Source organism: Pezoporus wallicus, unplaced genomic scaffold (genome assembly GCF_028554395.1).
Source record: "Pezoporus wallicus isolate ANWC-B61680 ecotype Strahan unplaced genomic scaffold, APGP_CSIRO_Pwel_v1 contig_5785, whole genome shotgun sequence".
NCBI classification, from domain to species: domain Eukaryota; kingdom Metazoa; phylum Chordata; class Aves; order Psittaciformes; family Psittacidae; genus Pezoporus; species Pezoporus wallicus.
In genome coordinates, this window is record NW_026641150.1 from 1,173,058 (window position 1) to 1,194,454 (window position 21,397).

Here is a 21,397-nt window from a genome sequence, read left to right on the forward strand (position 1 = left end):
TGTGGTTGCACAAACATCTGTGTCAGATCTGCTAAAGTTCTAACTGCCGTTTGATTTTGGTTTACGTGCTTAGGTCTTCAAAGGGATTACGTATCCAATTCAGAAAGTAGTGCACTTCGGAGGGTAAATTACAGAAGAGGAAAGGTAATTGTTTTTCTTTGTACTTTTCATGTTTGAGAAAGTCCTAATACAACAGAATATTCAGGAACTTCAAGAAGAATGAGGCAATTCCACTGAAAAAGTGATGGTATTGCCCCTATTGAAGTAACTCTGGTGAAGCAGTCATGTGGATTGAATAGAGGCTGCTTTGTCACTGGGCTGGATGCGAGGGAAGGTAAAGTAAATAGTTGCCTATATTAGGAAAAATGTTAGGGGCAGCAAAATATAAAATCTATGAAGAGGAAACATTTTTTATTTGCCAGTAGTAACTGGCTAGTCTTAAAACTGGCAGAAGTGAAGAGGTAGTTGTCATTGGCTCCAAGACAGCTTCACCTGACCTAATGGGTTGCCATTCCCAAGTGGGGATGGTCTTCCTGTCCCGCCTCTGGTGAGGAAAGTAACCTGACAGCAGCACAGAAACAAGCAGTTTCCCACTGGGTTAGAGAGTTGAATCAACTCAGCGAAAAGTTCAGCAAAAGACAACGCAAGGAGGATGGCAGGACCACATGGCCAGTAGGGACAACACTTCAATATGGGGTTAGTTCAAGGGGGATTGAAAGCAGAACCTCTCACTTTTTCAGCAAGACATAATTAGGCCAGCCGTTACAGTAGAAGTTGTAAGAATGAACTTCTGTGACAAGGTATGAAGTTACCATAACGTTATCAGAGTACCTCATTTTAGCTGGGAAAACAGACTAAGGCCAGTGTTGCCCCCAAGATTATGCTAATGCTCTGATGTTGTCTTCCTGGAAAGGCGCCTCAAGCCACAGTCTTTTCTAAGTTGGTCTTTCATGGAGAACTAACTCACTTATGTCTAAATGTTCTTATGTACTTCAAGACCTCCAGGTTGACTTGGATTTCTTTGCAGTGCTCTTGCAAATTGCCTTCATTTTTAATGGAGTACAGTCTTTCCTGTGGAAATGCATTCTGAGTGCAAAGCTCCATATTTTAAAGTGGTTTTCCCCCACCTGTGATGCCATGATAATTTTTTTGTTGTTTGTTTCCACCTTTAGAGTGAAATGACTGAACTCCATCAAAGCAGAGGAGGATCTACAATGGATGATGAAGAAAACCTAGCTGTGTTACGGCAGTAAGTATATTTTGATAAAAGAAAAATCCTTTTTCTCTGATTTGGTTCCAGCAAAGGCTGAGTTTGACTAATGATTTGATAAGACAGGTATGCTTCTCTGAATTAAGTCTCAGTACTTTTTTAAATACTTTGGCTATGCTCTGCACCCGGAGGAAGATATTTCAGTCTGTAGCATTATTTATAGTTCATATAGTACCCAGACTGTAGCTTTGCAGGTGATGTTATGGGAGGATAACTACATATTTTCATTTCAGAGATTATATAGTTTTGAGTAGTAACCTCCTGTAAATCTATCAGAGTTTTTGGACTCCATGCTGCAGGAGACTTTGTTTTTTTATTTGACTTTTTAGTCCCTGTTTTGAAAACTGTACAAAAAAGATAATTTTCTTATATAAAATACTGAGTAGCATCACTTATATTAAAAAAGTAACTTACTTCCACCTGCAATGTGTATAGCAGAGCTTGTCTTTCTGCTTGTAAACTGGATACTTCTACTGTATTTTCACCATTACAAGCATGTTAAATCATACAAAATCACAAGGGGAGGAGGTTGGGAGAAGCATGCTTGCTTAACCATTAGGGAAATTAAAGAAGCATTGTGATATTAAAAGGTTGCCCTAAATGCCGTTAATTTAAAAGAGTTGGTGTAACTCTGAGTCTATATTTGATAGTTCTGTGCAACACTAACTCCAGCTCTTGTAATATTTGTGAGCACAGCATAAGCAGGTTTTGTACATACAATGATAAAATGCTTCACTGCTTCAGCTCAGTTACTACAGCACTTAAAATGCTAGACTTGACTTATTTTCCTGTTTAAACACATTATCAGAGATTTTAAAATGTTTTAAAAATATGCGCTTACCAATAAGGGTATGTAAACTGTTGACAGAAATACCCATGAAATATTACATTTTTCCGTTACCTGGAAATTGTTCTTCTATTGTCTGAGGTAAAGTAGAAACATAAAGTTAATGTTGCCTCATTACTTTGCATAACTGAATAGGCCTGCCCTAATTGCCATTCTTTGTCTACAGGCATGTAATGAATGAACTTATTGAGACTGAACGAGCATATGTGGAAGAGCTTCTCTGTGTCCTTGAGGTAAAATTTTCAATTCCATTGTGGCTGTTAGTGAATCTATTTCCCTCTTCCATTTCATGGATGTTCTGATGCTTTCCTTATCGCTGTAATGTGTCAGCTTGTCCCGTCAAGCAGTGTGATCATTACAACTCTCTCTGCATCAGATTTTCACGGAGTCAGGAATGTGGATTTTTTTTTCCTAGAAATATTCACACAACTAAGATTTTGTATTAGAAAACACAAATTGGGCGGAAAACAACATACACCTAACAATTTAGGTGGAACATGGTGGGGTTTCTAATGATCATTGATTCCTTTAAAAGTTCATTTCAGAGTCTTGGATCAGCTCCAAGAAGGTTATGTGTAACACGGGGAAGTGTATCTGCATCAAGAAAACCTTGTGTCAGAGGAGAAAATTTGTTTATTGCATCCCTCTTTGCATACCTTTAAGTGATCTTTCAAATGTCTTGGGTACAACAGTGGGAACAGAGTTTCTTATAATAATACCTTCATTCAAAACTGTAAAGAGAACAAAGGTTGATATTCTTTTTGCTCCTTACTTGTGAAGGCACAGTTGCAATACTGCTGAGTTGGTTGTAGAAATATGCTGCAGTATTCTGTGTTGTTCCTCAAGTCTGCTAAGTCTCCAGACATGGATGTGTCATGTTCTTGTAGTCTGATTTGTCTCTAGGGGGTGACGAAGCTGCAGATAACTGAGGTTGATGAACTGGAATTGGACCAAGTGGGTACTTTTGGTGTCCGTGCCAATGTTAAGCTCCTAAATAGAGCTGTTTGAAGTTATGGACTGGAAGTGATGATTTCTGGAAGCATACCTTCAAGTTAAAGTATGAGGGTTTTGAACTCCCGTCTTGCTTTTGCATAGTTTGTGCTCAGCTTCCCATAGCATTTATGTCCTGGGTCCAGTCCAAGTGCTAGGAAGTTGATGACAGTAGGATGGTTGTATCTGCTGTGCGGTAATAAGGAAAGGTAGGTTGGAGTAGACTTCAAGCATCACTTTATTCTGTGCTTTTGAATGCAATGCTATCTGTGGTTCTGTTCATAAAATAAAGACTCAAAATAGTTCAAGGATTTTTAGTCCTTATTTCTGCTACTGGAGGGTTGTTGCAGAATCTTTCTATTACTCTTGTTTTGCACAGAATATAGTGCAACCCTTGTCTTGCTACGCCAAGCTGTCTTGGTTTTCTGACAATGTGATAGACTCTAGAATACCCTGACCATGCCAGGCACACTTCGCAGTGCCCCCTTGCAGTTTAGGATTCATCTCTCATGAACTTGGGTGTTTGGGACTGCCAACAGTAATTCTGGATGAGATCCTTGCTGAAGTATGGTTCAATGGCAGTCTTCCAGCTTTTGATTAATGCTAGTTATTAATCCATACCTCTGGCTATTTTCCAAATTCCTTTGTTTCTCCTATTGTATTAATTTTCCCATTTATCCTGTAAAATAACCTGGTAGTCTTTTGTATGGCAAGTGTCTCATTATTATGTCACATTTAATTGGCATGCATTTTCTCCCTGCCAAAACTCCCAGTGTAAAAAAAACAAGGTCGCTCCAAAGATTGGTTATTGGCAGTGTTTAAACCATGACAGTCTGAAACTGCTATAGCTGCTTTTATCCGAGCTTGATAGTTTTCCTTTCATTAATAACCATGATCATCTGCCTTTAGTCTGTGAAATCCATTTATTTTTCCTGGGGAAAAATATTGATTTTAGTCTATTTTTACTTATTATATTTGATTCCTTTTTCCATTTATTTCAATGCTTTTAGAACAGCTTTCAGATGGAAGACTTAAGCAAAGCCTTATGTATTGTTAAAGGAAGATTAAATGATCCCTGTGGCTGCGTAGTGTAGCTTTCCCTCCTCTTTCTTAAAGCACAAGTACTGTATAGGTAATAAAACATGAAGAGGTTTTAAATTACATTTTTAAAAGAAGTACTGCGTCAGTCTGCAGTGAAAAAAAATATCAAAAGCTTTTTGTAAATGTATGGATTCCTTGCTTTTATTTTTTCAGAATTCTAAAGTTCTGAGCTCTGTCAGGTTAAAAACCAAATAAAATCTAATTGCTGTCCTACCCAATGCTTGCATTGTTCAGGCTAGGCTAGTTCTAGTTTTTGTAGTTTGGACATCACTTTGAAATTAAGAATCTTACTTGTAAGTGCACTTTTGCTTATCCTTGAATTCAATTTGCCAGTGTGTTATAATTCAGTGCAGTTTATTATATCGGTGCCACTAATGCAATGTTCTGTTACCTGCAAATAACTATAGACAGCTTGTTCCCTCACACTAATAGCTAAGACTGGCATGAAGGCTTGTGTGTGTACTGGGATTGCATCTTTAAATGCAGATGTGTAAAGTTTTAATAGAAAAAGTACAAACTATAGCTTATAAGCAGTATGGGAATGCATAGTCTTTGCTTGGTGGAAATGATTGCAAACTTGTTTCATCTTAACTAAATTTGCAGTAACTATTCAAGTGTCTTACTTAAAGACTATCAGTGTGTCTTACTGGACTGATGGAAAACCAGAATTTGTATCCTTTCTTCATGATTAATACTGAGCTCTTTCTTTGCTGTATGTCAGCCTGCAGGCAGACTGCTTTGTCAATGAGAGATAAATACTGTAAGTAAAGGGATCTAATCAGTGTGCCTCTCTCCTGTGTTGCAGGGTTATGCTGCAGAGATGGACAACCCCTTAATGGCTCATCTCATTTCACCAGAACTCCAGAATAAGAAGGACATCTTGTTTGGGAACATGGAAGAAATTTATCACTTTCACAACAGGTAAGGATTTGCATTCAGATCTAAAAATAGCATTTGGATAAGGTTTTTTTACTCTATTAATCTGAATTAAATTGCTAGACAATCTAGAAGCCTTTTTTTAGTTTTGTAGTAGAGAATTACAACTCTGTTTCCAAAAGTTTAGAAGAATTGCAAGATGTAAACATTTACTGCAACTTTTTTGATGTATGCTCTCTGCTCCTCAGAATATTCTTGAGAGAACTAGAAAACTATGTCGAATACCCAGAACTAGTAGGACGATGCTTTCTGGATCAGGTATGTGTCACTTTTTGCTGGCTTTTCATTCATAAGCCCCCCTGTAGGGCTGGCACATATGACAGTGGTCTTCATGTGATTGCCACCACGTCCCCTTTGTCTTGAATGGGTAACATATTGGGAATGTAGATGTTAATTGAGAGGAGGGATATTTTCTGCTGTGTGGGGTGATTAATTTTCTGAGAAAGAGCTACTACCTTGTTGAAACGAAACAACTTTATTAAAGTAGCATTTAGGAAAACATGGAGTCATGCGCTGCACTGTTTCACATCACTATAAATGGTTGGTTTACTTGGGTAGATTTCTTTACTGGATATTTTTCTTGTCATTCTTTTCTGTTTCCTTTAAGGAGAACACCTTAACAGAGTTAAGTCCAAAATATTCTTATTCTGAAAAGAGAAATCTATGCCAAAATAAAACCATTTTTGTTCTGGGATTTATTAAACAATGAGTCTCACCCATAGCACGCTAAAGGGCTAAATAGGAATCTGCTTATGGAAATCAATCTCCTGTTGTTGCTGCCTATTGATGCTCTAAAACTCTTGGGAAAAGCCATCCCTCTTCTCCTACTTACTGACTACATCCATGGAGATGCTATTGCCTAAAACTGAGGGATAGAAGTACTTCTGTGCTTGCCAATTTCCTGTCTAGTCTTTCCTTTATAGTTACTATGACAGTTTCAACAGTTTTATTTCATTTTGCTTTTGACAAGTACTGAAGTGATAAGGGGCAACAAACTGCTTGGTCTACCTTAGTCCAATTCCCAGGCCAAAACACATTCATAAAATGTATACAGGAAAAGGGGAAGAATTTTAAATAAGTTGCCCAGAGGAACTCATGGTTGGGCATACATAGAAGTATTTTGCATTTTGTAATAGAAATATATTTGTAAAGAAAATATATGCTGCTTTGTTAGTTACTTAACATGCAACTGAAGCAAATATTAATAGGAACATCTTATTCTGATCTTCCAAGTACAAAATTAGTAGCCATTACAAAATCAGTGATTTTCAATAATTGTTTATTGCTTGGGTTACCTCAAGGAATTGCTTTTTGTCGTTATTCTTTCATAGCCTTATAGATTATTAGAAGAAAAAAAAAAACTTATGAACTTTGTATATTAAAGTTACAAGAATTTATTAAGTTTTTGCTTGTATCCCAAATTTCAGATGGAAGATTTCCAGATTTATGAAAAATACTGTCAAAATAAGCCTCGGTCTGAAAGTCTGTGGAGGCAGTTTTCAGATTCTGTGTTCTTTCAAGTAAGATTGCTTGAGTGTGTAAAATAACTGTGGTGTTGGTTTTGCTGTGGTTTGTTTTGTTTGTTTTATTTAATCATCTCAAGAACAAATAACAAAATATTGATAAATATTGATTTTAAAATATTGATAAAAATATTGATTAGTGTTCTGATGGAATCCAACACTGATTACAGGAATGTCAAAGGAAACTTGACCACAAGCTCAGTTTGGACTCATACTTGCTGAAACCTGTTCAAAGAATAACCAAATACCAATTATTGCTAAAGGTATGTGTTACTGAAGTATAATGCTAAGCACATTTTGTGCATTTGGTTTTTTAAATGCTGCTTCTCTCAGCCTGCTGAAGAGAAACCTAAAAGCTCGCGGACGGGTGTATAAATCAAATCAGAGAAAATCCCTATCAGCTTTCAGCTTGGCTCTTTCCTCACGCAGCCAAAAAGCTGCTAGTAGCCAGGCAAATGTTATGCAGGGACACCGTGTAACTGCTTTTGCCCTTATATTTTGGCTGAAGAGAAGAATGGAAAAATGATCAGGGGAAACAGGAGGACCAAGAAACTTTTGCAACAAAGAAAACATAGTATCTGAAGTACTTGTTACTACAGTTATAGTCACCAGTTACAGTCACCTTATCTGTATTACAGGATTTGGCCTTGCTGGGTTCTATGATGCACGTTCTAGGAAATGTACTTGACCAAGAGCACTGTATGGTGTTTTTACAAAGGATGCTGTTGTGATTTACTTCAATGTGCTAACATTTGAGAGAAAAAAATGAGGGCAATATCCTATCATAAATTTTCAAATTAATGTAAAAGTTTTTGCCATGTTTGAAGTAAGAAATATTTCCCACATAACCACATGTTTAGGTAATTGTGTTTAATAGTAGTTTAAAGAAATTGCCTTGCACCAAATTTACTCTGAAGTTAAAACTCAGCTGAAATTAATAACTTTTAAAAATTAATTACATTAAGCTTATGCAAAGAGAGGATTATTGGAAAGGTTTTTGATTTGAAGTATCTTTACTGTCCACAGTCCACAAGTAAATGCTTATTCTCCTACTATGAAGTCTGGGGGGTTCCACATGAACTTGTAGCTATGTTTATGTGGATCAAATTGGAAGACACACTTTTGCCAATAGGCTCTTTGGAGAAGGGGTGATTTTAAAAATGTGCAGTAAGATTAAGTCTATTACTAGCATCCCTGGCCTCGCCATAATTGAAATAGTAAATGAAATTGACCTATGTGTTTACATATGTTGTTCACTTCCAAAAAGTTACAGATATCATTTTTGGGGGGTTTGTTGTGGGGTTTGGGGTTTTTGTTTTGGGTTGTTGTTTTTTTCCATTGGGATGAAAAAATGGTTGCAAAGTTAGGTTTGTACAATTCTTAGGTAGAGTTTACAAAACCTTTAAGTGAATGAAATATATTTGGCTAATTAGCAGCAGAGATGAAAATTAAAACCTTAGGGTCTTCTGAGTTCCAGACAGTATTTAACCAACTAGATCATAGGTATAAAACTTTAAAAACTTTGCCCAAATTCAGTGTTAAGATGTGAATGTTTCTAGTTCCTGATGTTTCCAAAGCTAAGTAAGTATGTTGTCATTCCCTGCCCGCTCAGGAAATGCTGAAGTACAGCAAAAACTGTGAAGGTGCTGAAGATCTTCAGGAGGCATTAACTTCTATACTGGGTATTCTCAAAGCAGTTAATGATTCTATGCACCAGATAGCTATTACAGGCTACGATGTGAGTAGCAGTATTTTTACTTACTTTCAAATTTCTTTCCATTCATTTCTTAGATATATGCACAGCATATCCTATATGCATACTAATAATGAGAAGAGCGTTTTACAAAAAGTTTCTTTAAACTGAATTGTGTCATGAAAATCATAGTATCAGCAACGTTGGAATAATGCAAAATGGGTCTGTCTGTACTGTTCTGAAGTTTTCCTCCTATGAATAATATTTTGCTCTGTCTCTCCAAAGATGTCTTGATCGTTTGTTTGTTTGTTTGTTTTTTTCCTTTGGTCTACTCGACACTTGAGTTAGAGACTGAAAATTGTCATTAAGAGGTTGGTTTAGGATACGGTCAAATGGAGTTACTACTAAATTTTTATATCTATGTGCAAAACTACACTCAAAACTTCCAGTAAAAGAAAAAGAAATCACAACAAGCAGCTGTGGAGTAGAGTTTGGGGGGCAAAAACCCAACAGCCTAATATGCATAGTGTGCTTTCCCCGCTATATGTAGATCTGTGTAGCTCTGCTACTGGTACTATTGACTGTAAATCCTGCCTGACAGTGTTTGGGAATAAAAATTATGTGTAAAAATCCAACACTGACTTTACTTCTGTTATGTTTCCAAGCCCAACATAAACACTGATGTGCGAGATTACTTGGAATGACAGAACTTGTGAAGACCTGTTCAGTATATGCTTTTTAGTCTGATGTTATCTCTTTGTACTTAAAAATATCACTTTTTGTTTTTGTTTTTGTTCCAGGGTAACCTGAATGAGCTAGGCAAGCTTTTAATGCAGGGATCCTTCAATGTCTGGACTGATCATAAAAAGGGTCACTCGAAGGTGAAAGATTTGGCACGCTTCAAACCAATGCAGCGACATCTCTTCCTCCATGAGAAAGCAGTGTTGTTCTGTAAAAAGCGAGAAGAAAACGGAGAAGGATACGAGAAAGCACCTTCTTATAGCTACAAACACTCCTTAAATGTAAGACACTTGGCAGTCCAGCAAGGTCGAGGTACTATGGGTTTAGCCTGCAGTAATACAGCATTTAGGTTTTTATCTGCTAAGATGCGTTAACATTCTGCACTGGGTACTTAACCCTTTCAAGCAGGCCTAAGTGGTGCTGCAGGTCCGTGTTACTTTGTGTTGCTCTCTATTAGAGAGATGGAGGAGAGGGGGTGTAAATTACCCTCTGAGACTCCAAGTCCAAACTGTACGAGTCTAGCTGAATATAGAGCAGGGTAGTATAAAATAGATCTGAGATTTTATGGTCTGGATTTTAAAAGCGGTGTCTTGTGGGTCAGTTTCAGTTTAAATCTTTCCTCCAAGGTAGCCAAGCCGATACAAAGCGCTAAATCTCATATGTCCAACATGCAGATCATGTGTTACTAGCTATTCTTTTCCTAGAGCAAGAAGCCAAATGTGTTTTTCCTTTCCAGAAATAGGGTACCAGATAACACCAGTAGCTGCCTGTTTCCATTGCTTCTGTAACAATGTGATAGGTTAGCTTTTGTTCTTTTTGCTTTCAGATGGCAGCAGTTGGAATAACAGAAAATGTCAAAGGTGATGCAAAAAAATTTGAAATCTGGTATAATGCAAGGGAAGAAGTTTATATTATACAGGTAAATAAATAACCACGTCTGAAAAAAAGAAAAAGAGAGAAGGCAGGGGGAAGTTTAACTGTAAGAGCTGGAATTTTCTTCCACTGGTTTATCACTAATAGATAGTGATGAGGAAATGCAGCAAATCCGAAACCACCACCAGATTAATTCGTAAGGTAGTTTCTTAATAGATTTCAATTGCAGAGTCTTTGGAAGATTGGGGGGTGGTAGGGGCAGGGTGACACAAGGGGTGGAGTAATGGTGTTTTACAACATCCATGGAGAATATTGTGTGCAACATTACTACTGCTCTTACTGGAGTATTAAATGGCCTGGGAGCCAGTGTTTGACTGTAGCACATGCACAGCCTCAGCCTTAGTGTATTCCACTTCTAACAACTAGTTTCTGTTGACTAAGGGCTGGAGAAGCAGCTCTCTTGAATGATTCCTCCAAGGCTGTGCTTTGGAATGCAACTCTGTAATAAGTCTTCTATGCTTGATGGCTGCTTGTATTTGTTTTTGGGTAGGCACCAACACCTGAAGTTAAAGCTACTTGGGTAAATGAAATAAGAAAAGTGCTGACGAGTCAACTGCAGGCATGCAGAGGTAAAATATTTTGGATGTACATACTTTTTTAATTTCTCTTCTCTTTGAACTTCAAAACCTGCCCTGTATATCTTCACTGTATAGGACTGCAGAAATGAAAAGCTTAAAACACAAATCAGTTTTAGTAGTTCTTTTACTTTCTTCCATTACAGAAGCTAGTCAGCACAGGACACTAGAACAAACACAAAGTTTACCTCTACCAGCATCATCTTGTACAAGGTAAGCACTATGTTGCCAAATTTGCCTGGCTGTCATGTAAATATACTAATACACCTAATTTGCAGTTCTTCGTTACTCCTACCCCTTAATACTGCCCCCTTTATGCTTTGTTTTTTGGTTTTTGTTGGTTTGTTTTTTTTGGGGGGGTGGAAGGTGAAGAGGGAAGAAAGTAGGTTTCTTCCTACTATAAAGATGTGAACCTTAGAGTTTAGAGTCTCCAGAACTGTTAAACTGAGGAGCAGTGGCACAGATTTTGCCACTTGATAGAGAACACATAAAGGCAATTTTCTGTGCCAGCCAAAATCCCGATGGTATTATGACTCTGTTGAACAGCTAATTATGTACTTTACATCCCAGATAAGAGTTATGTGGAGCGGCCTTTTCCTTCTTTCTTTGTTCTTTTCTTTCACCTGGATTATATTTTATTTCCTTTCCCAGTGTCTTGCTATCTTCCTGTTTGGTTGGTTGTTTTGTGTGGTTTCCCCCCCCCCCCCCCCGCGGGCATTATCTTTTCTCTTTTCTTTGTTCTGTTCCTCCAGTTTCCTTTATTAAAAGTGATGTGTTGGTTAGTTCAGTGTCCCAACTTCTGTGTCAAGCTTTTCTTCTTTTCCTATTTTTAATCGCTCATGCTATATATTCTTCTGCTTTTACCTTCTATTCACCCCTTCTCTGACACCTCTGTTTAATCCTCTGCTACTCACTCTTTTTTAGTAAGTGTATGTATATATACCCCTAGAACCCTTTGTGCTGACATCTTCAATCATTCCCACATGGTGTGTGCTCAAAAAAGTATCAGTAGCTCTTTCCCCCGCATCTTTTATGAAGCGACTTAATCACTCAGAGAGAATTTTTCAGATGTATAGTATCTGTGGGATGTCTTTCTCCAGTCCATTCGCAAATGGAGTTGTGATTGGAACCCAACCACAAGATCCAACATATGTTCTTCAACCTATGTATCCAATCAGTTCTGGGTTAAGAGCTTCTGAAGGGCAGCGTTTATTCCTTTCTTTTCCTTTTGTTTGTTTCCCTTAGTACCTTCAGGAGGAACCTCTCAGCACAGAATGCGTCCTGTAGCTCATAATGAATGGAGGCTGTCCTGAGCTGTCTTTTCAGTAGCTCCCACTGCCATAATACATGCAGTTGGTTTGGGGAGCTTTTCTCCTTTGTACGTGCTCCTGGTCTTTAAATGCACAATCACCAATGACTTTTTCAGTCCTGGAAGCTATGATCTGGGAAGTAGTTAAAAAACGGGTTTCAGCATAGGTATCTGTATGTAAAAGGCAGACCATCACCAAAGGTCATCACCCCTGTCCAGACCTGAATTTGCTGAAGATGGATTGATTGTCTTAATTTTCTTCCAATAAACAGTCCTTCAAGGAACCACATCAGAAACACCAAAAAAATGGAGGAGAGAAAAGCTGATCTTGCAAGTCTAGAAAGTTTTGGCACCACAGTAGCACCAAAGTACCCTGAGAAAGGCAAAGGTGAGTTTACACGTATGTATTTTGTTGCCTTTAATTACAAAGAGCATGCCTGCACTGCAGATGCACAGGCAGATCCACCAGCAGAGTAGACACGGTAGTCCAGGGAAATGCTGCATTACACCTGAATGAGCAGGGCTTTGCTGCTTTCAGCCCTAAGGCAGCCCACCCACAAAGTGCTACCCACTCGGCAGCCACATGCCACTCCCATCTGCCCATAGCCTGGGGTTTCTGTGTTCCACTGTGTGGTGTGTACAGGCCCAAAGCCACTTTGAATGAAGGGTAGCCAAAAGGAGGTGGGAACTATGCGTTATGAGGCAGATCTCCTAGAGCTGCCCAGCTTCTCAAGGTTCTCTTCCTCTGGATAAATTTCTTGGAATTACCTGTTCTGAAAAGCTTTGGTGGTGGTTTTCTTTATTCTTTTTTTCTCCAGTTTTGCTTCCCTCCATGGAGATTATTTACTCAACCAGTGGCAGTACAAGCTCCTGCACATTGAGAACAGCTGGCCACTCAGGTTCTTCTATTGTACCTGGACTTTCAGTTGTCCTTTCTCATCCTACCATGCAGATTCCCTGTCAAGGCTGCAAATGATTTTTTGCCTTGATCTTTTCATGGCCTTCTCCCCTTTCTTTCTGTGTCTCTCTCTTCCTTTGTAGATGACATTACCTCAGAATGCTCTGTACTGTCAAAAAAGCGCTTTACGCTGCAGGGCTTTACTAACCTCAAAAGTCAGAAAGGTAATTTAAAAATAAAAATTAAAAAGGCTAGACTGTTAGACTGTTTTCTGTTTAAAGCTGTAATTGAAGTATCACTTTGTGTGTGTGTGTAGTGTGACAGATATGCCAAAGGTTGCTCTCCGAAGTTCAAGCTAGGCTCCTGAGTCACCAAGCCTGGCAAGGAGATATCAAGAGAAACCAGCTCCAGAGTGGGAGGGCATGATGCAGCTGGGAAAAGTGGAGCTGTTGGATTTGAAAGGGAAGGAGTGCAGTTTCCAATGCCTTCAATCTCATTATCAAGTCCAAGGAAAGAGTTTGTAGTGCCTCATTCCTGTAGGAAAACTAGAGGAAGTTAGTTGTCTTCAGATCAGGCACCTGGTCTGCTTCTGTGGATCTGCCCCAAATGCACTTGTACTTGGCAAAAAGGAATCAAGGTTTTCTAGAGTATTTCTCTATTGGCATCTTTGCTAACAGACTTCCCAAAACATGACTGCAGCAGAATGTATATGACAACATTGTTTTGCTGAATACAAAATTAAATAATAATTTTCCTATGTTTCTAGAAATTATCTTTGCTTTTTTTTTTTCCCTAAAATGGGCAAAGGGAGTTTGAGACCGTTCTTGCTTCCTCCTGCCAAGTAATCACACTGATACATTCACTTCTTGCTTTAAACAGTTGTCTCTGAACAGTATGAATTGCATTAAGATGATGGCACTTGTTCAAGAGCATGATGTATTTATTTTTTTTTTCCCCAAGCATCTTTTCTGAATGCCTTTCTAAAATCTCATTACCTTTGAGTTATTTCTGGAGAGACTCTTGGAGGGTCTTGTATCTGATGCTGGTGAGGTGAGCTCTAATATCACATGCTTGCCTTGACAGAAACTCCATCTGCTTCTGCTAAAAGCCAGATATTGCCAATGATCCTTCTTACAGGACCAGGTATTGCTGTAGTACTAGATTTATATAAAAATGATTGCTTAACTTGGTAATGTTTGCCTCAAATTGAAATTAAATGTATCCAGTTCATGTCTACTTCATTTAGAAAAGACTGCATAAACTTTCTTCTACTACTATAAAATGAATTTGTCAATTTAATCTCCAAATAAATAATATCTCCAATGTCTCCAAATACATGTAATTAATTTCTTCTACTGTAATTGACTAGTGACAGCTAAAATTAGGGAGATTACAGAAACCCACTTGTTTTCCAGTGTAAACTCAAAGGTATTTAGCATGCACTCCACTTACTCTCTTTTTTCCAGTTCTTCAATATCTCTCTTCTGTGTTTTTTGCCTATTCATCCTCCTGCAGCTTCTCCTACCAGTCCTGACAAAAAAGCTAAACGGCATGAAGTAGTGAGTGACCCAACTCCTTTTGGTTTAAGAGGTATAGTGATACCACATCTTGTACTCCACAAATTTCCACGCGTCCCTTGTGTAATGTGTTACATCAGAGTACCGGGGATACCTATATGATGCTGTTTTGTTCAGCAGTATTAATATCAGCTGAGTTTTTCCAAGTGCATCTGTCAGCTTCCATATATATATATCTTGGTTTTGATAGCACAACTGGTTGAAGTTTTACCTTGACATCAGATGAAGTAGCATATGTCTAACTAGTTTTTAGGAGACAACAGAAGGAAAGAGATCTTCTGCTGAAGAAATACCCAGAATCTGGGTGTTTAATGGCAGTACACAGGCATCGAGTTGCTATGAGACACATGGTTTTCCAGTTAGCATCCTCCTGTCACTGTGCCTCTTGTGGAGATGATTTAACTTCTTGAAAAGAAAAAAAAAAAAATATATCCAATCCTCATGTACTTTAGTCAGAGTGAGGATCATCACTGTCATGCCATGTGATTCCATTTTAGATCTGCATTTATTACTGTAGTCACAGTCCTGTTGCATCTTTCTTTGGGTGACAGTAGGCAATTTTTACCACCCTGTAAACCCAAGATGATTTAGCTGAACCCCGTGAAGCAGTTTGCCTCCTGTCCTCCCAACCCACAGCCAAGCAAAGAATAGAAAAGCGTTTCCGTTAAATGACCCATTTCTAACCAGCAAGGCTGTTGGTGAAAGCTTGAGTACAAATCCCTGGGGTTAATTGACTAGAGGGTACAAGGAGAGCAGTCCCCCTCTTCCTGACTCTCTTTCTACCATCGCTTTTGGAAAATATTATTCTAAAGATTAAGCTCTTTCAAGCCCTACCATTGTCCTCCTCTCCAGGTTTCCATAACCTTTGTCTTTCTCTCACCTGTGGAAATGATGCAGGTCCAGCTGCTGTGCTGAGGAAAATGTGTCACACCATTCACCTCATCTGAGCAGCAGGAAATATAATCCCAGGCTGGATGCATGCAGAAATTCCACACGTATAGCTACGGGAGTTACAGGTTAACTTCCTGCAGGTAGCAGTCAAACCTCCGAGATCTCCAGGCACCACAGAAATTCTGAGGGCCTGAAAATGTTGTCAGAAAGCAAAGAGTGTTTTGTGGTGTGCTGCACAGATGCTGGAATTTGTCAGGGTGGACAGTCCTTGATCATTGTTAATTTACAATAATATTGTTGGGTCCTTGGAACAGCCTTGTCTGATTTGCTGTCCTGTCCAGCAGCCCCTCACTTTATGAAACGCTAAACCTCATAAGTGAATTTAAAGCATCTAGTAACTCCCCTTTCTGTCTTGCATCTTCCAATCACTTTTCTGACACTTTTTCTTTTCTTCCCCAATTCAGGGGGATGAACAGGCAGCTGACCCAGGCATTTTAGGATGAAACCACACCAGGTGGTGACCACAGCTCCCTGGTGCAGAGTGCATTGCCCCTACTTGTTTCCTTTCACTGCCATATTGCTCAGACTTACATCGCAGTGAGCTCAAGAAAAAATGAATTAGTTACAGAATCGCATCTTGCAGATCAATCCTATCTCTGAAGAAACCTGTGGGCCCGTTTCTGAAGAGAAGTGGTTAATGAATTCTTGAGTTTCCTGCCACCTTCAAATCTAAGCTCATTTCTGCATAACCTTGTCTTTTCTTGAGACTGCCTGCCATTTTCTTACCTTTCCTGCCTTTATAGGGAGCTTTGATTTAGTCACACCGTGCGGAATATGCGTGTGCACGTTGAATGTGCATGCATAATTTTGATGCCTGTAGTTAGTTAATATGAATATGACCACAGTGACCTCTTCCCTTCCGTGCCCAGGATGAGATGGGCTTTTATACAGACTTGTTAATAGTAGAGTGCCAGCTTGTATGAGGAGTAGTGTATTGTTGCTATGGGCAGGATCAGGCAGGTGTGTTCTTACCTACATCAGCACAATATATGAAAAGAAAGAGGCTGAGGAATAAGAACCATTACCCAAAATGTTCCAGATGAGCAAGCCAGTGAGTATGATGCTACAGGCAGAGCAATTACAGTGATTTCACTTTCTTTTGTGGTGCTCATTGGTTCTGTTTCTAATGAGAGTTGGAACAATTAGGTGAAACCAAGGGTTTTTTGGTTGCATTATTCTTAACTTGGAAATAATGGAAAGATTTTCAGCTGTGTCCCACAAATCAACTAGATGATGTGAGCTTCCAAGGAAATTTTCATGGAATACAGCTGGAATTTATTGCTCAGTTTCTTCACAGATGGAAGTTCATTCTTAACACTGGACAAGGCCAAATGGGTCAATACTTGTAACCTTGTGCAGGTCCATCCAGCAGCGCAGGCGAGGTAAAAGTCCCACTCCGTTTGGTGTGCTCTGGGTGTGATTTGTTTCTATGATTCTTAGGTTGCTTTGGCTGTACTGTGGTGATGCTCAGGTTTTTTCCTAATGTACTGGCATGACCAGCCACGTGACAAATGCCTCAGAAGCAGTGAAGAGCAAAAATGCTGATGCTTTCTTAAGTAATAGTTACATAAAAGTTGGGAGGTTTGTTTTTCCTTCCATTCTTTTCAATGAGTTTCATTGTTACCACCATTTGGCTTGAAACAAAATCTTATTTACAAATATTTGTCTGGTTTATTACAACATTTTTTTCTTTATAAACTCAACACACTTATTAGCAGCTGCTGACCTCAGTGAACAGCATCTTACTAGTAAAACTTACTGTAATTTTATTTGGAAAAGGGATTTTGTGCATTCTTGATATGATTCAGCTTGATTACATAAATGAAATCCCTTACCCTGAGAGAGCAAAAGGAACACTTGGCAATAAATGACAGGCAGGATACTGCTCTTGTGATGTTTGGTGGCTTAGAACCAAGATAAGTCAGCGTGATTAAGTATCCTTGTGTCAGCATGAATACCCTTAAATAATATGCTGCCTTGTCAGGTGAAGTACAGACTGCCGGTAGTTTGTATTGAATTTCTTAACAGTTCTAAGTGCTCAACAGTTTGAAGAAGGCAATGCACGTGCATCTGTTGTTCCAGCAGGCTGGTTAGGTTGCTTCAGGTGGTAATCCTGTGTGTTCATCCTCTTCCCGTAAAGTGTACGTTCCTGTCTTCGACCTCCTCCCAAGAAAAAGAATATCTATCCATCATTCATCTTTGTGTAAGAGAGAAATAGTTGCTTTTTTGTTTGGAATTTGCATTCTTTCCATCTGTTTCCCTCTATGTAAATCCAAAGGGCCATATTCACTGCTGTGCATTGCCACAGCTGATGGAAATGGGCCAACTTTTGCCAGCTGTGAATTTCACCCAGTGGCTGTAATAACTTCTTTGTGTTTGGTTTTTCTCCAGTTTATGTTGATCACTTAAGACCTTCTCAGTGGAAAGAACGCTTCTCCCAGTCAGTGGCTCATTGCTGCAGAGTTAATGGTTGGCTGTTTGTTCCCTAAGGTTGGGCTAAAACATCTCATTCTCTTGATGCATCTGAAGAAAATGACGGCTGGTCTAGTGCTGAAGATCCGCTGAATTCGTCAGATGCGGAGGAAGAAGGAGGAGGAGGGGGAGGCGAGATGAAGCTGGTAACCAGAAATGCTTTCCTATTGAGCTAAGCAAATGATACCGATACCTTGTGTGTGGCTTTTGCCTTTTGAAGCTTGCGGGAAGGAAAGTGTCTGGCTTGAAATCCTCAGCTGGACAAAATTCTCTTAAATCAGCCTTGTTTGTACCTTGGGAGTGTCCATCTGTGCCTTTGTAAACCTGAAGACTAGTGTGACCGTGACTGCTTATGCCTTAGTACGGCAGTTAGGCGATGACATGCTCAGCTACCATGTCAACAGCCTTTGACACATCATGCTGCAGTTGTTTGCCAGATGATTTGGGGGGTTTGTAGTTATTTTGAATTTTTTCTGTAGACATTTGAATTAATTGTTGCAATGGAAACATTTCACTTGAATGTTTTGCAGGGGGTGAGAATTCATGTGCTGAATTTGCATGTAATTGAACAGGAAAGTTTTACTGTCTCTGTATGTATATTTGCACTGTCCTCAGCATGTATGTGCATAAGAAAGAAGGGAGGAGTACCCTAATTTCATAACAAAAGCTGCAAGGTCACTTGAAATACTCAACAGAAATAATTTATGTTTTTCCTGTGTGTTCATTTAGACTCCTGGCAAATATACAGTTGTGACTGATTATGAGAAAGGAGTTTCTGAAGAATTTACAGTGAAAAGTGGAGATCTAGTTCAACTGATTCGTGAAGGGGAGGATGGACTCTGGTACGCAGATCTGTGTTTGGAAATTTTTATAGGCAGAACTGTGTTTGGAAGACATAAGACAGATGTTTAGGGCAAACTTTCAAAGGCATCAAATGAAGCAACCTGACTTCTTATTTTTTTATTTTTTTTTAGGTATATGAAGAACCTGAGCACTGGTAGAGAAGGTTGGATTCCAGCAAACAACCTGCTGATGCTCATAGGCAATTCCAAATCAGCTCAGTCTTTAAGCAGCTCTGGTAGGCTATTTATCTTAAATGAGATGATTGTGTCTCTGGAGATTCCTATTATCAAAGAAAGTTGTGAAGAACAACCATATAATATTTTATTGGGTTTTTTTTTGTTTCCTTTTCCCAGAATCAGGCACTGCCTCCAGCACTTTGAGTACATCATCAAGTTGCAGTGATAGCTGCAATGCCAGCTGCACCAGCTTCTCAGACATTAAGGGCTAACATTAAATTTCCACCCCACCTTAATGGAAGGTAATTCTGGAATTTGTCATTTTGTGCCAAGTTCTGGACACCGAAGACTCCAGTGGAGAACCACCAGTTCAATGTCACCAGCCCTGAGTATTTTCAGTGGCGATTTTCACAGGTTCTCTCAGAAGATCCCAATGAAAAGCGCATGGAATGTGAAGTTGTAGATAAAAGATTTGAAATAAGGTCTTGCAGAGGCTTCTGCTCTAGAGTCTGAAGCTGCAAATTTCTTAGCATAAAACACATTTTCTCACTGATACACAATCAGGTTTCTGCAGAACTGTAGCATTTTGTAACAGCCAGAATCTGAATGCGAGCGAACTAAATGTGTTCAGTGCTAAATCCTCATTGTAAACTAATAACATAGCAATCGCTGTACAGGATAGTATGAGGAAAATAAATCAGAGTTTACAATTCCTCCTCCCCAAAATCCCCTTTCTCCAAGGATGTACCTCAAACAGTGCAGTGAATGGGACTCTTACAGCAACCGGGAAGGAGGTTTGCTCTAGCCTTTTCTCTTCTCTTGCATATTCAGGACGTTCTTCTGCTCCCTAGAGACTGGGATGCAGACATGACCAATTCACTGACCACAACAGCGTCAAAACAAGCTATTATTTTATCCTTTCCAACCTTTAATGATGTGTGCAATGGAATAGCTGTTTTCTGAGGTATTTTGGCCTCACAACCAAATTCTTTACCAAGATCACTGTGTTTACATAGCCTTGGCAACTTAGTAGTATACTGTTTTTCTTACACAGGTGCACAATGAAGCACATTCTTATTCATTAAATTATTTCTTAATAAATGGTAATTATACAGTTACCTTCAGCTTTCACAATTAACATGCAATTACAGGCAGAGGAAACTATGGGTCAAGAGCCTTCCTTGAGACAAACCTATGAGGGCCAGAAACTGGGTGTATTTTTAGGCAATAGTGCAGTTACTCAGAGGAAAAAAAGAGCGACATAATTATTCTATAAAAGGGGAGCATGGGAGAAAAAAACCTGTATTAGGTAAGAGCCAGGTTTATGCTACAGATAATTATTTTAATTTTTTTAAAAGGAAGGGTGATGTTAAACTTGCCATTTTTTGAAGGTATGATGTAAGCCAATGCTGTAAATTTTCATGTTGTCAGATGTTCTCTGCATGTCATCCTTACAAACAGTTCAAAACTGTGTGCATGTATGGAATATTGTATTCATTCCTGTTCATCTCTCAAATATTTTTACTTATATGAAAATAGGTTTTTAAGTCATTCACATACCATATTACTTATAATGCGGACATTAAAAGCGTAGTTTTTCAGAAGCATTAAGCGCAGCAGATTTTGTCAACAGAAGCTGCTGTTCATCATCAGCCCCTCTGATGGCTGAGCCCTGAAGTCTATCTTTGTGCTAGAGTTTTATATTTTAGAGACTGCAGCTTAGGAAACTTAAACAACAAATACTCTAAAGAATGATCTTACTCCTAGGTGGCTAAAGCAGCCCTACCACAGATGCAATCAAAATGCAGCTGACCATAATCAGTACAAATTGAAACATATATATACACACACATATATATTTATGTGCATGTATGTGCTTGTGTGTATATATATGTGTGTGTAGATATGTATATGTGTGTAGATATAATGTATCAATGTAAAAGATGTATTTATAGTCTTCATGCTGCTGAATATGTCACTTTACAATTCATAAAGACTTAGGTTTCTTGCAATACTTCAAGATAAAGGCTGATCAGGGTTTTACTTCGGGCATCTTTTCCAACACAAAAATCCTCTGATCTTTTTTTAATTATCCCATATAATACTGTGCTGACCAAGAATATTTAGTCTGATATTTAACAATGGAATGGCAACATGAGGTTCAGCTTATCTTCATCTATATAAGTTATTTGTAAATCATCTGTAACATAATTTACTTATATATTGCTGTCATTGCTATTATGAGACTGTCATTTCTCACTGCAGCCTCGTTTGTGTGATTTCAATGGTTTTTCTCCACATCATTGCACTTTAATACAACCCATTTCACCATTTCCTTTTTTACTGCTGTCGTGAATTAGAAGTTCAAAGTCAGAGGTCTCTATTGTAATTAAATGTAATAAATTTCAGCGCTTCTTGCTGAAAGCCTTTATATAGACATGCTCTGTGTTTTATTTTGTCTCACAGTCTTAAAAGCTTCTTATGGGTATCATATAAAAACAGAGGCTGAAGGATTTGGACAGAAACCCAAGTCTGTCTTGCTGTGCTTGTCAGGGTCTGTGT

The 21,397-nt window shown here is 38.7% G+C and overlaps 1 protein-coding gene across 17 annotated transcripts in view; it reads left to right on the forward strand.

Moving 5' to 3' along the window:
• Window positions 1-19,547, forward strand: part of MCF2L (MCF.2 cell line derived transforming sequence like) — a 149,380-nt gene extending 129,833 nt beyond the window's left edge. For 11 of the 17 annotated variants that reach the window (XM_057422372.1, XM_057422375.1, XM_057422376.1 and 8 more), the window contains 19 exons: window positions 74-144; window positions 1,173-1,249; window positions 2,284-2,350; window positions 5,014-5,129; window positions 5,333-5,402; window positions 6,572-6,664; window positions 6,838-6,930; window positions 8,280-8,405; window positions 9,161-9,382; window positions 9,928-10,020; window positions 10,525-10,603; window positions 10,756-10,822; window positions 12,191-12,306; window positions 13,900-13,959; window positions 14,332-14,406; window positions 17,835-17,962; window positions 18,546-18,658; window positions 18,791-18,894; window positions 19,013-19,547. In XM_057422372.1, coding sequence (XP_057278355.1) covers window positions 74-144; window positions 1,173-1,249; window positions 2,284-2,350; window positions 5,014-5,129; window positions 5,333-5,402; window positions 6,572-6,664; window positions 6,838-6,930; window positions 8,280-8,405; window positions 9,161-9,382; window positions 9,928-10,020; window positions 10,525-10,603; window positions 10,756-10,822; window positions 12,191-12,306; window positions 13,900-13,959; window positions 14,332-14,406; window positions 17,835-17,962; window positions 18,546-18,658; window positions 18,791-18,894; window positions 19,013-19,107 — 1,865 coding nt within the window. In that variant the 3' untranslated portion in view covers window positions 19,108-19,547. Of the gene's footprint in view, window positions 1-73; window positions 145-1,172; window positions 1,250-2,283; window positions 2,351-5,013; window positions 5,130-5,332; window positions 5,403-6,571; window positions 6,665-6,837; window positions 6,931-8,279; window positions 8,406-9,160; window positions 9,383-9,927; window positions 10,021-10,524; window positions 10,604-10,755; window positions 10,823-12,190; window positions 12,307-12,959; window positions 13,041-13,899; window positions 13,960-14,331; window positions 14,407-17,834; window positions 17,963-18,545; window positions 18,659-18,790; window positions 18,895-19,012 lie in introns of all 17 variants that reach the window. The other 6 variants (XM_057422378.1, XM_057422386.1, XM_057422385.1 and 3 more) reach the window with 4 other exon arrangements.
• Window positions 19,548-21,397: the final 1,850 nt, after the last annotated feature.